At 43.0% G+C, this 15,110-nt stretch overlaps 1 protein-coding gene across 1 annotated transcript in view; it reads right to left on the bottom strand.

The window, feature by feature from the left end:
* The window catches only part of LOC308280701 (sodium/potassium/calcium exchanger 4-like), a gene marked incomplete at both ends in the record, with an annotated part of 89,267 nt that extends 74,582 nt beyond the window's left edge, over nt 1-14,685 (bottom strand). The window contains 2 exons of the mRNA XM_080755020.1: nt 1,199-1,315; nt 14,565-14,685. Coding sequence (XP_080611146.1) covers nt 1,199-1,315; nt 14,565-14,685 — 238 coding nt within the window. The remainder of the gene's footprint in view (nt 1-1,198; nt 1,316-14,564) is intronic.
* Nucleotides 14,686-15,110: the final 425 nt, after the last annotated feature.

Raw genomic sequence — 15,110 nt, 5'->3', positions numbered from 1 at the left:
CACAAATCAACTAAATGATATGTCATGATAAAATAAAAAGGTATTTGCCCTTTAGATCCACAGTAAAATCACTCTCACCATTAAACTAACATGTTGAAAATTTAATCCGTTAGACCAGGGTTCCTAAACATCTCCATGCCAAGGATCCCCAAATAGCATTAGCCTATGGCTGCGGTCACATTTTGCAAAATGGCTTATAAAATAAATCTACTGCACAAGCTCAGAACATGATGCAACACACTGAGCTTTGGAAAACCTGTACATTTTTGGGAGAAAACTTTTAAAAAGTGTTGACAATAATGACAATGCCCAAGGGACGCCAGGTTCAAAGTGAAAATTGCAAGTGTGGTTGCCGTTTTTTCTTATTTTCCCATTCATGTCAATGGGATTATTTTAAAGAGTAACTTTTAGCCAATGAGGAAACAACATAACGTTTTAGAGTAACTTTTAGCCAATAAGGAAACATGTGAAGTCATGTGAAGCTCGACCAATCCTCTGGTGGTTACGGAGTAACATTTAACCAATGATGAATGAAGCAACAAAAACTGCCTTTGATGTTGTGGGCATACGTCACCATACGTCATAAGTATCATTTAGTCAATTAGGAATCAGGAAAAAAACGCTTTTAGCCAATGAGGAAGCTGCATAAAGGTAACGTCACGAAAATACTTGTTCCTCATTGGCTAAATGTTACTCTGTAAACTCAAGCTGATAGTGTGTTTTGTAATATACAGCAGTTACCGAATGAGATTCATTGTGTTTATCCCCCCTCCCCAATATTTCCTTTCCTTTCCAATTTTCCCCTGGGCACCAAAGTCTAGGGATGGGGCGATAAGCGATATTATCACGATAATCGTATCGTGGAGATATCGTCCTCCGTCATGCACTGGGATGAATGCACCTTTTATTTGCCGAGCTGCATATCCGGTACCACTTAAACACACTATAATTGGTAAAAGGTACTTTTTTTTCACTCTATCAAATGACTTTGCCAAAAAATAGCCAGTCTACCAGCTCACAACGCGTTGCAACGCGTTGTGAGCTTGTAGATCTGCTATTTTTTGGCAGATACTCCGCCCCCAGGATAATGGATTTTGATTACCGTAAAAATATCCTAACTCGCGATTTTTTTTGTCACAATCATCATTATATGGCATTTTCATATCGTCCCATCCCTACCACAATTAGACTAGTGTACCTGGTTCTGTGCAGTTCTTCTGCTCCGTTTCATTGTCTGTTGAATGCGAGGCCATGAGTCTTCTTCCCCAGGGTTCATGGTCCGGGTGCGGATGCCCCTCCACCACCATCCCATAACCTGGAACAGAACATGAGCAGTGTCATTATAAATGGTGCATTCATATAGCGCTTTTATCCAAGGCGCTTTACATAGATTGTGCATTACATTCACCACCCATTAACCCACCCATTCATACACCGATGGCGGAGGAAACCATGCAAGGCACCAACCTGCTCACCGGGAGCAACTAGGAGTTCAGAGTCTTGCTCAAGGGCTCTTCGACATTAACTCAGGGGGAGCCCGGATTCAAACTGGGAACGCTTGGGGAACCCTTTGTGCTCTAATGGCGGTTTCTCGACCCCCGAGCTACCCCTGAGCATAAAATTAAAACATATCAATTCACAAGAAGAATACTAAACTGACATCGACAATAAATAAAAAGAAAAAACTGTTGTGGCATTTTTTTTCTTTTTTCTGCTTTTCTTGTGGGCTTATTTTGAAATAAATCCCCAAAGATGCTTAAAAAACCCACATGCTTTTCTAAATCACTTAAAAGGGCGCTTTGGGATGTTTTTCATTCCGCATCTGTAAACATCAAATGCATCAGGTATGGTGGGGGGAAAAACTGATTCTGCAATTAACTGTCAGTGATAGTTTAACCTAACGGAATAACTACAGTTTTGGAATCCATTATGTAATATGATACGGACTGTTATGGCAATTGTTTAAACTTGAATTATTTTATAATATCACAGCACAAACTGCAATAGATAATGATCACTTGAATAAACATGTGCCAGCATTTGAGTCCAGGCAAATTAGAAGGTAATAAAATAGCAGGGAAAAACATTTATCCCCTTTATTCTATTTAGCCCTTCCCCTGAATGGTCTATCAAGTTAAAGGGCCTTTCCTACTGTGACCGATAATTCCCGTTTATGAAATGTAAAACAGCCCAATTTCTTACAGTTCTACAATGCTTGAGCATCAGAAAATGAATCGAGATGAGAAACTAGCTTCCAAAATCTCTGTTTACTGTAGATCTCATCTCTGGTCTCCCTGATTGTGACCATGACTGAGATGATTACAATCTCAAGAGGCAGATTTAACTCTAGGCTCCTGATTTAATCATTTATTGGAAGGACAATGTGGTTACTTAGTCGACTGATTTAATTCTAGGGTGGGATACAAATCTTGCTAAACCCCGTAAATATATCCATGTTTTACATCAGAAGTCCAGTTACACAAAAACATTTAACTAACCCAACTAACCCTAACCCTAACCCTAACCCTATTCAGTATATCTTTACATATTTTACATAATATCTTATGATAAGCATAATGATGCATATCGTCGTTGTCGGGTGAAAACCTTGTATGTCCAAAACCGTTCGTTTTGCATTTAACATTTTAAAAATGATTGAAACTAGTGAAAACAGCCAATCTACAAGCACACAACGCCGTTGTGTGCTTGTAGATCTGCTGTTTTCACTACCTTTGTGCGACAGCCTTGTATGACGAAGCAGGGCTTTACTTTGCGAAAAAACATACACATTTGAAACTTAGGAGATACAAGGTTTCTGCCCGACAGTGACGATATCATAGCTTGCCACACAGTACAGTGAATAATGTACAGAAAATGCACAGCAAAAAACATCATCAATCATTTCAACTTCCTACTCCAACCAAAAATCTAACTACTGGTAACCAACAACAGTAACCAGAAATGATCATAAACTTGCTCGCCGTCGCAGCCGTCCCTACAACTGCAGAAGCTACCTTTCCACGTAGTGGCTACAACGTCTGCTGCATAGGCGCGTCGCCATGGGAACCAAATAGTTCAGTAAAAGGGGTGGGACCCCGTCACCGGCGGCTGTTTGCTTAACCACTTTGACTGCTACAGCGATTGCGTCATAGCAGACGTACTCCACCTGGCGTTGCCATCCTGAAAATCGTCAAGCTTAAAGTCCCTATTACGGTAAATGCTCACTACGGTAGCAATTATCAAGCGTCAACAAGCTTCAGCTGTACACAGACACACACACCTCCCCATTTGCAGTGCTCTATGGAGTAAGTCTCATTTCTCTCCAAAAGCCCTTGAATATGATGGAATATGATTAAGGATTACTGTGATTATGTTAAGCTCAAATTTGATATCACACACACCATACCTGTAACCTTCACTGGGCAAAAAAATGTTTGTTTTTTTTGTTTTTTTTTCTTCAAAATAATTAATCAAATAATTTCTTAACAGTAATTAACGATTTTAGATACATTTTTAACATCCCTATACAACCACAACATGGGTCGTTATTATTCGACAGCTCTAGAATTCCAGTTTGTGTCATAGACTGTATAAAATATATGGACAAAGCAAAGCCATTGGTTTCTATGCAGCGCAAATGACACAATATGGGTCCTTGGTATGGGTGTTGCCATCATAGATTGTAAAGGCACCAAGGGATGCTATTGGCTGCCAACGGTCACGTGCAACCGCAGGGATACATGGGAGAATGTGGTCGGAGCCTCCCGAAATACAGCACACGAAGAAGAACACAGCCGGGCGAGCCGGCTCGTATCAGTTTAGTTGGCCACGCCCCCCACAACTTTATAATTTATTTTAAAATAAATTGGACCAAATTTCGACAAAACGCATATGATGGTGATTGAAAGGCAATTTTTAACTAGCGATAGGAACCATAAAGTATTCATGAAAATGTTAATTAAGGTTAGAACACGAAAGGGGAAAATGAATGGGATCCAATGGAGTACAATTCTATTTGCGATCGGCCGGGGGGGAAAACAGCGCAACTAGCGGCCAATCATAGGAAGTTTTACTTCCGTATTGGAGTCATTTTAAATCGGCAGAACTATGCCCCTGGTTTGTGTCCAGTCATTGAAAGTAAATCAGCATTAAATGGCACGCATCGAGTGATCGGCAATCATCTGGACGAGCTGACAGATGATCCACCTTCTGACACACCCTCCAACTGTCACTCAGTGGTGTAAAGTAACCAAGTACATTTATTTACTTAAGTACAATTGAGGCATTTTGTACTTTACTTTGAGAATTTCCAATTTCCAATATTTTTACTTCTACTCCACTACATCTCCGGATCCAAATATTGTACTTTTACTCCACTACATTTATTTGAAAACTTTAGTTACTAATTACTTTGCAGATATAAATTATGATAAAACATACATAAACCACTTTAGCCTTATTTTATAAACTTGGCTATTTGAAAATCTACAAGCTCACAACACATTGTCAAATTGGCCCAAACGTCAGATACTGAGGCTATGTATCCACAACTTTCCAACATCCCATGATTCCCATTGTGCATTGCGCAGAAGTTGACAAGCTCACAACCGCTGCATCTGCGACGCGACGTGAGCTTGTATGTCTGCTGTTAACCGGAAGTGTGGTGCAAAAATATTCTCCAGTAAATTCCCTGCGGAAAGAGGTGGATAGACCGATTTCCTAAGCGACCCCCTGTAGAGGGCGCCGCCCGCCATTTCTGCTGTGTAAACAGTAGTGTAAAGTAACGTGTAGCCTACATTTACTCAAGTACTGTACTTACATTAAAGGAGCTATAGTCAACTTTTTCTTGAAAAACGGATGCTAAAATAAAAATAATGTTTCGAAAATATTTTATAAAACAATAAGCTTCATATATGTGTTTCTATTCAAAAATGACCACAAAAAGCGTAAAATAATGATAAAATAATCATTTTGGTCATTGTCAGACTGACACTTTGTTTACATTCTAGTCTAGGATGTAAACAAAGTGTCGGCCCTACAATGAAAAAGTTGACTATAGCTCTTTTAAGTACAACTTTGAGTATTTGTACTTTACTTGAGTATTTCCCATTTTCAATAATTTTACTTCTATCACCACCACTGGCTTTACACCGCGGCAATGGCGGCGGTGCTCTCCACCGGAGAGCGCTCAGGAAAACGGTCTGTGGCAATTGTAGTCCTAGCGGCCATGTTTTGGGTCAAACACAGGTGTTTCAATTGCTTGATTGGCATACAACTAATGTTCTACTCCAATCAGAACACCTGTGTTTGCCCCAAAGCATGGCTGCTGTATGCTGTAGGACTACAATTGCTACACTCTAAACGCGAAGACCATTCACTGAGTCGTTTTTATTTTTTTTAAATGCTTACCGTACACAGGCAAACGTCTCAAGAAATGTGTGCGCCCACATGAAACCACTGAGAAAGCCAAGGCCGTCTCCAGAATGCAATAAAACCACTGTGGTATATACGCAAGACCTGTGAGTGGCACTGTAAGAGTGCCACAAAGTACCAATGAGAGAGAAGAGAGCGACGTTTTTTTTCTTTATCATGTCCACTTGTTGCTGACGTTGGTAGTGTGGGAGGGAGCCATACTGTACATTTAGCTGTAAGAGCCCTATCGCGCTCAGTAGCACGAACGCAACGCTGACAGTGTGGCCGATAGGTCTAAACGATTAAAAACTTGCGAGGATTCACCTAAAATCGTATTTGTATGGACGGCACCTGAGTTAGAGATCTAAATGTATGAGGTTTCATGGCCTTGTTTTCCGATTTGACGATACAGTGTATTTTATCATTGCGTTAAGAGTGACACACACACAACACAGACAGACACAGCCTAATTGCCATAATTCTGCTCAACTAAAACTGTCCTGTTTTGTGCCACAGCTTCGTTCTGGAGAGAGAAAGACCAGTCCTGTAGGAAAAAATCAGTTTTAGCTTCACCCACTGATGGCTGCTCAGATGGTATGATAGGCACTCTGGGGATGTACGTAGTTAGGGCTATGTGTAATGCCTGGGAGGGACACAGGACACATAGTCGGGACCGAGAACCAAGGCTCACAGTGTCCAAGAAATTGGAATGACACATAAGCAATCACAGTAAAACATTTTAATGTTAATTTTCTAGAAATTCTTCTTTCAACTGGCTCCACAGTGGTTAAGCAATTTCTGCTGACCTTGAATGCACACCAAAAGTCCAAATGAATAAATATATTTTGTTGTCCTATTCAGTTATTTACGTAATATTCTCATCCACATTTAACCAAAAACGTGTGTTCCTTCATGGTGTAATTTATGTTTTGTTATGTTGTATGACATTCTAGGTCCACTGGAACATTTAGACTGAAAGTAAGGACTCACTTTAACCCATTTAGAACGGGTACACAGTATGTGTATCATTATTTTATGCTTTAACAATTGAAAAATAGCAGATATACAAGCTCACAGCGCGAGCTTGTAGATCTGCTATTTTTGAAAAATCTTGAAAATTAGAATTTTGACCCAATTCTATAAGTGTCTTTTGAATCCTTCTAAGTTTTTTGGAAAAACCCTATGTTTCTATGTCAGCAATCTGGCCAGCCATCGTCAAAGAAAAGGTCCTTTTCACTTAACTGGAGCTCAGTTAGTCTGTTTTTGAGAGACTGCTATGTTAGTGGTGCTCAAACCTTTTCATGTGAAGGACCCCCAAACTTTATTTGGCCACGGACCCGCATCTCAAAATATTTAGTTCCAGGGACCCCCCAGAAGCAAAATTTGAGTTACAAACGTTCGCTTTGAAAATACATATATTTGAAGATTTGCACACATTTTTTACAACTTTTCAAAAATAGCAGATCTACAAGCTCGCAGCTGTGAGCTTGTAGATCTGCTATTTTTTAATAGTTCAAGCATCCAATAATTTTAGGCCTAAAATTAAACCTATGAAAAAATAACACCCAGAACCACAGAGGGGACAACGTGTCAGTGCTTCGCATACATATTACCGCCAGGATGCATTTTGCATACAACACAAAAAAACAAACAGCAGTCGTCATCAATATTGTCAGTACATCAAAAGAACATTCTGTTGTGAACAGAACAGGGGTGAAAAGTAATTCTAGCTTCACTTAAAGGAGTAGTTCACCCCCAAAATGACTTTTTCTATTGATTACTCAAAACCATGTCACACCACTATGTTTTTGTATTTGTTGCATTCCTATGACAATCATTTTATTTAAATAAATTTACCCCCATTGATTCCGGAATCAATGGGGGTAAATTTACGATAATATTTATTTTGTCTTAGGAATGCGACAAATACAAAAAAAATCGAACTACTCCTTTAAGTCTTTTTTGATTTAGTATTGTACCCAACTATTTTTAAAAGGCATTTACAGACCAGTCTACGGTTATGCTGTTAAGAGGAGATTCTGTTTTAGTTTGCATTAAAACCTCTTTTCTCTTCAAAGTCAATCTTTGAGAAAGCTGCTTTGTAAAGAACAATTGGTCACTAATTGAAGAGTCAATCAATGATTTAGAGAAGCATTGATGGGTAAGATGCATATTGAAAGGGTTATATCTGGACGTGAGGGACCATAATGTGCATGCACAGCGCAGCGGCGGCCTTGGAACACCATGGTTCCCGGCCCCCAGCTCCTCCTGGTTACATGTGCAAGTGTCATTGCGCAAAGACATTTAACTACTTACTGCTCCTTATGAGCAGGTCGGTGCGGGTGTCGCTCTCCATTCCGACATGTCGCCACTCCGAAATTGACTTCTTATTGTCGGAGTGGCGACACTTCCATAGAGGTTACGTTTAGGGTAAGGGTTAGAGATAGGGTTAGTGTCGGAATGGAGACATGTCGGAGTGGCGGGGTGTAACCGGTCGGTGCCTTGCATGGTTTCCTCCGCTGTTTGTGTGTGAATTAGAGTTCTCAACGGGCCTGAAAATTAAGGCCTGGCCCTTACTGGGCCAGCCCAAGGCCCTATCCGGCCCGACTAGTTGGCATACATTTTAGGCCCTAACCGGCCCGAAAACGTTGTGTATGATCGAGTTTGGAAAGAATTTGAGAACTCTATCACAGAGTAATAGTAATAAAATAATAACAAATATATTTTCTTTTTTCATTGAGCCCAAGGCTCTACCCGGCCCAATTAATTAGCATAAAAAAATGCACTACCTTTGTATGAAATGAATGTACTTTTTTTTACATCATCACTCTGATTGTTGATGTACCTGGCTACAGGTACTGCATGCATTGCATCTTGATAAATGAAACATTCTGAAAACTGCTGTGCAGAATACTCTAGATGGCAAAGACTCAAAAGCTAAACTAAGCTAAACAGATATCAAACCCCTTTGCTGCCTTGAAGGAGAAGCCAAAACTATCCACGTGGTATCTGTCTGCCTCCGATCCAAGCAGATTGTATTGTGTTGTAGTGAGACAGAGCAACAGTAACCTGGTAGTAATGTCATCCCCCAGCTCTTGTCCAATCATCTGGGGAGGGGTGGACCAAGGACACTCATAAATCACCTCCACATATCCTGCACTGTGAGCCTGTACCAGAGTGCACCTCCTCACAGGCCTCCTGCTGCCAAAAATCATCCCTTCTACACCAGGGATCTTCAACGTTTTCAGGCCAAGGACCCCTTGGCTGAGAGAGAGAGAGATGACGCATGGACCCCCAATAGAGCCTATATACAGTGTATTGTATACAATCGTGTTGCAAATTAAACATGTTCATAGATTTTTCTTAGAGAGCTTAGACTTGTTTGACAGCACATCATCAGACAGTGTATGTTGGATTAATGTGTATCTTTAGACATTTAACCACTTGAACAATCAATACGTGGTCTGCGCTTCCTTTCCCTCCAAAACACCAAACCTCTTTGCCAGAAATAGCCGATCTACAAGCTCACAAGTTAACGCCTTGCAGTGTGAGGCGTTGTGAGCTTGTAGATCTGCTATTTTCTGCTAATGTTCCACTCAGAATAGGGATGCTAGGGTTCAAGTGTTAAATGTAAAAAAAAACATGATCATATCACACAAAGATTTGGAGGACCCCCCGTGGTAACTGAGGACCCCATGTTGAAAACCCTTGTTCTACACAGTAAGATCCTCAGTGTTTCGTTTAACTCTACTCAGAGACCATGTACACCAGGGGTGGGCAACTTTGATGATGGAGAGGGCCACTATATTTCCACCTTCACTCCAGAGGGCCACATTGCATATTGCTACGTTCTACTTTGTTTTTCTAGTATATCTCATACAAAAGAAGTTTTGAGCTTGTAGATCTGCTATTTTTGCTTCTTTTGAATTGGAAACATGATTATTTTTTGTTATTTTTTAATTGGAATCCTGAAATGTACAATTGTATTTAATTTCAAATGCATTTAGTTATACTCATGTTAACTTTATGAACCTAAATACAAATATGTTGGATATGAAAAAAAAGACTAACATTTTAGTACTACTATACTAGTAACTAAGCTACTAGTATAGACTGAAGTAATTAAAACGGTCATATTTGCATGTTTGGGATTGTAACAGCTGAAACCAATTATAATATTAACCTGCGGGCCGCATTAAGTGTAGGTGGGGGCCGCATGTGGCCCCCGGGCCGCCAGTTGCCCATGATGTACACTCTCAGGCCAAGGCTACACAGAGCTGGATATTTGTGAATCTAGACATTTTTTGGTGCTGTTGGGGCTTGTAGCCACACAAAGCTGGATATTTTGGCAGTGAATCTGGATATTTTTTAAACCAGATAAATAAGTGAAGACATTGAAAAATATCCGATTCACTGGATCCGTGTAGACAGGGAACCCGGATATCTCTGAAGACTTTACTGTGTGTGTGCTTGTTAGACCTAGATATCTTTGTCGTGTGGACCTAGATATTTTTCTATGTGGATATCTGAAAAACCGGGATACATGAAATATCCAGCTCCGTGTAGACCTAGATATTTTTCTATGTGGATATCTGAAAAACCAGGATATATGAAATATCCAGCTCCGTGTAGCCATGGCCTCAGTTACAAGTGGATAAATAACACTGAAGCTTTTCCTCTGTACTACAGCCTCCCTCTTCACATCCTCTGCACACACCTGTTCAGGCCTGGGCTCTGCCCTGCTTCCATAAACACCTGTTCTAGGCTAGCCTCCCGTGTGGTGCCCCGCTACCAGACATGTATCCAATCCGCATGCAGGATGAAACACCACATGCCTGCCACCCCTCTTTCATTAAAAGACATAACCCAGAAGAAATGCATCTCTTTGCATCCATTTTGCCCAGTCCCACATTACAGCACGCAGTCGTAGGAGTGTTTTTTTGCAGGTCTTTCAGTCCGAGTGTATCAAAAAGGCAACTGGGTTATGGTGGAGACGACCTCCCATTTGCCGACCATAAAGGTTAACATTCACCAGGTTAGCATTCACCAGCGTTGTCAGGTTAGCATTTCACCAGGTTAGCATTCACCAGCGTTAGTTTTACTGAGGTTAGGTGTATCTCCTTCCCCCCAACTTTAATCATCTCCGCGCAGCTAATCACAAGCTTCCGCTGCCTTAACCCAGTTGCCTTTTTGATAAAATAAAAAAAAACACTCGCGGAGTCGCACGCAAACACACATCAAACAGGTGTCAGCCGACGGTCACAGTTAATTATTGTGACATGACAAACGCTTGTTTACTCGTTTCTTTTCTGATACTTGAGAGATGAGTACTAAACAAGTCCATAAGGCCATGATATAGAGTTAGTTTCATCTGATTAGCATGCAGCAACCATGACACATAAGTCCGGGAGCATTCCATTGCCCTAGAAGGCTTAGAGATCAAACGCCTCTCATCTGGCACACGTTGAGATGGCCACCATTGCTTCTGAAAAGGCACAGCAGTGAATCATGGCTGAAGTTCACAGAACCGTCGCTCTCTGTCAACCCCTGCATGGCAACACTCACACTTTGGGTCAGGCAAACTCGATTAGAAAGAAAAAAAGGCTAGCCATTAGGCCCATTACTGACCAGGAGGCTTAGTTAGTTTGGCTCCCGGAGCGTGCCTTCTTCGGAGACAACAGATTTTTTCTGATTTGCACTTGCGTGGCATGATATCATTTGAGAATAATCTTTTAAGCCTCTTGTTGTTTTAATGTAATTAATAAAACTCTCCCCAATAATACATCCTTTCCGGAGACACACAGTACAGGCCATAGAGTGCTGATTTACAGATGATACTCTGGCCTGGGCCTAAGTGGATGCAGATGCAGCTCCCACACCAGCCTCTGAGGTTGAGGGTCAGGGTTAAAAGCACTTTGAGGACCAAACAGATTGAAACCACTTCCGTCCCTATACGTGATAGCAGTATAAATTCAAGGTTTCCATGAAACCGTAATCCCTCTCCCTGTGTGCTGCTGTGGCCAGGGGCGTCACAAGAGGGGGGCGGGGGATGGAACTGAGTTACCATGGCCCAAGGTGGAGGGGCCTTCATTATTTTATACTTTAGCTATTGAAAAATAGCAGATATACAAGCTCACAAGTCGTGAAAATGTGTGCAAATCTTTGAATATATGTACTTTTTAAAGCTATACTGTGTAAGTTGCTCAACTAGTGATCAGTAGCGGTATTGCTTTTTTCGGCCGTTTTTCGGCCGGAGTCGTCGCGGACCACCGCCGCAAACCACCGCGACCGATAGTAATCCGTGGAGGGGTAGAACGCATGGTAGAAGTAATTTTCTGGCCAGGATTTGTGGATTAAGAGGTTAAAATCCTTCACCATGGTAAACACTGTAGCCAAGCGGAGGCGCTTCCTGGAGACCAGAGCAGATAAGCTGTGATTGGCCGGTAGTGTACCATGTGTGCATGATCGGCGATGTGATTGGGCAACGTATACACAACGTATACAGATGATGCAGATTACGTCATTTTGGCGCGAAATCCCGCCCCTGTCACTGCTAAGAAGAAAACATATAAAGAGAAGGCTTCAGAAGCTGAAAATAACGGAGTGGGTGTTCTAAAACTTTAGTGATTTAACAGTTAGGACAATTTTAAGATTTGTTTTATAAAAAAAGTTACATGGTACAACTTTAAGTGAACACTTGTAACTCAAATTTTGCTTCTGGGGGGGTCCCTGGAACTAAATATTTTGAGATGGGGGACCGTGGCCAAAATACATATCATTTTGGGGGTCCTTCACATGAAAATATTTGAGCACCACTGACATAGAAGGATTTGAAATATTCAGACTCCGCACAAATATTCATGATTTTTCAAAAATAGCAGATCTACATGCTCGCAGCGCGGCACTCGGTGCCGCGCTGTGAGCTTGTATATCTGCTATTTTTCAATAGTTAAAGCACAAAATGTGAGTGAATGCTTGTACCCAGTACCCAGGTATTTGTTGTGACCAGTGTTGTAGTGCTAAATTTGGAAGTGTGGGCAGTCTGGGCACTCCCCGCGCGTGCACGTACATGCACGTGCGTCCGTGCGCGTGCACATAACGTTTTCGCTGGCTTAAAACGGGTCTGCGCGGCGGCAGAAATAGCCTTAGACCAGTGGTTCTCAACCAATAATTTGATGACCGGATCATCAGCCAAACTTCCCATGCAAAATAGCTCCACAACTGATATTTCCAATTAATTAATCCATTTTCAAATCTTATATTACCATCTGCTGTTAGTCATGCTCATTTCAGCATGGCTGGCGAGCCTATTTCAACCAATTGCTGGGTCAGAACGACCTGAAAATATCAACTGACTTGACTTGAGAGAAGTGTGGGCACTCCGTACCCCGCGTTCCCCCCCACTACATCCCTGGTTGTGACACCCCTGGCTGTGGCAAACACGAAATGTGCAATATCCATAGTGACACTGAATATAGCAATCCAGCCTGAGGGGTATTTTTTTTTTATATGCCGTATAGATTTTGTGTTATGTTTTTGCAGATACAGGCTTCAAACCTTTCCGAGAGCCTATCACTCATGTTGATGGATAACCTCAGCTATGAATGACTAGTCAGGTATATTCCTCACTATGTGGAATGTCAAGGTTAGTTGTCATGGCGGTATGGTGACGATTACATAACGAAGAGACAGCTGAGCTACTATTCTGCATGTTAAGTGTTCACCTCGGACACGTGCAGCGGTTTTGACATAGCCAGCCAGCCCCATACACGGGACCGCGTGCGCGTTCTTTGTAGCCTATATCTGAGGCTCGTGTGTGACATGCGTCTCACAAAACACGGTGCACGATGCATTCTGAAGAATAACCCACCGACCGACCTCACCGTGCACACATCTGAGAGCAGCTGTGAATAATGGATCGGCGAGAAGAAAGTGCTCACCGGCACCCCCCCCTCCTCCCACACACACGCGCGCGCGCGCGCACACACACACACACACACACACACCTCATTTTATTTCCCAAATGATCGTCCTCTGCGTAATTGTATCACTCGAGCCTCATGCAGAACCTAAAGCGTGCGTTATGCAGGAGAATGACTGTGTGTGTGTGTGTGTGTGTGTGTGTGTGTGTGTGTGTGTGTGTGTGTGTGTGTGTGTGTGTGTGTGTGTGTGTGTGTGTGCGTGCGTGCGAGAGAGAGAGGATGGTGCCAGCATTACCACGGGGCAGCGCTCCAAACGTAGTGACCAGAGATGCGCTGCTTGCCATTCGTCTCCAGCGCCTGGCAAAGAGCCACGCACATTTGGCTGGTTTGCCACAGATGGAGCGTAGAGAATAATGACTCCAACCAAAATTAGGCTTATTGAAAAAGCGTCCTGTCGTCGGTTATATTATACTGTATTGTCTACTACAGTGAATGTGGGTAGTGGTGTGTGTGTGTGTGTGTGTGTGTGTGTGTGTGTGTGTGTGTGTGTGTGTGTGTGTGTGTGTGTGTGTGTGTGTGTGTGTGTCACCGTGGGTTTGTATCTAAAAAACATTCCGTTTCCACGGCGCGCACACTGCGGCATAAGGACAGACAGACGCATAGAAAATACATTATTATGACCTACATACATCACCGATATGGAAGCAGTCTCCCAATATAAATGTACAACACAGCAGGCACACATTCATTGCACAACCATATAGGCTGCATCATTCGCTGCAGTCAGGAATGGATGGAGGCAGTACGTCCACCTATATGGCCAGAAAGCCTCATGCATGCCATTAAACCCAGAGCCACCGTACAGACAGCCCTGCAGGGCGCATTTTGCACAAGATAACATCCCCTGCTCAATCCTATGGATTTGATACATAGGAATTCCACGATTTATCTGACCAGGGAAGGCATACGTGCCCTTGACAGTGTGTGTGTGGGCTACTATACTTTCTCAAAGAATGATTTAAACGCAACGCGTTCTGATTGGAGTGATGCACGATTATTCTACTGCAGAATCCCTCAGCTTGATGGTGTGATCTGTCCTGTTCCATCCTCCATGGTGGCCCACGTTTGTCAGCAGTCCCCCGGTTAGGTTACCGGGCCCACCGTGGACCCACATGGAGGACCGAACCGGTCCCCCCCACACTGTGGCCACCCACTCACCCACTCACTCACCTGTCTTTGTGAGCAGAGCCGACGCGCTCCACGCCACGAACAGCACGCTGCAGATGAAACACACTTGCACGAAAAGCATCTGCCTCCTCTTGCGAACTTTGAAGATCTTTGAGATGATTGTCTTTTGGAGGAGGAAGCGCCTCCGCCGTGCATGTTGTTGTTGTTATTGTCGTCTTCTTGGTCCATGCTTGCGGCTCTGCTGCTGCTGCTGGGGCCAGCGGCCACTGCTTCTTCTCTCTCCAATCGTCCTCTCCTCTCCCTGGCTCACTGCGGACGCCCAAACAAACTAACTGCTGCCCCCCTTTTCGGCCCTCCTCTTCACACGGAACAGGCTGGTCGGGACGCGGTCCTCATCTCAAGTGGACCCGGGGCGCGGATTGAGAGGAGCGGAGCGGACAGTTTGACAGCGCCGTTCAGCTGTTGGTGTTTGACGGGAACGCGACCGTTTGGTCACCGTTAAAGGTTCCGTGCTGCTGCTGCTGCTGCGGGCAGTGATGGCAGGGCGGGCAAGTGTGGGGCAACTCCTGTAGGCTACTGTGTGTCTCC

The sequence above is a fragment of the Nannobrachium achirus genome (assembly GCF_963921795.1).
Source record: "Nannobrachium achirus genome assembly, contig: SCAFFOLD_305, whole genome shotgun sequence".
Classification (NCBI taxonomy): Eukaryota; Metazoa; Chordata; class Actinopteri; order Myctophiformes; family Myctophidae; genus Nannobrachium; species Nannobrachium achirus.
Note: the sequence above shows the minus strand (reverse complement) of the source record. Positions and strands in the feature narration are given on the sequence as shown.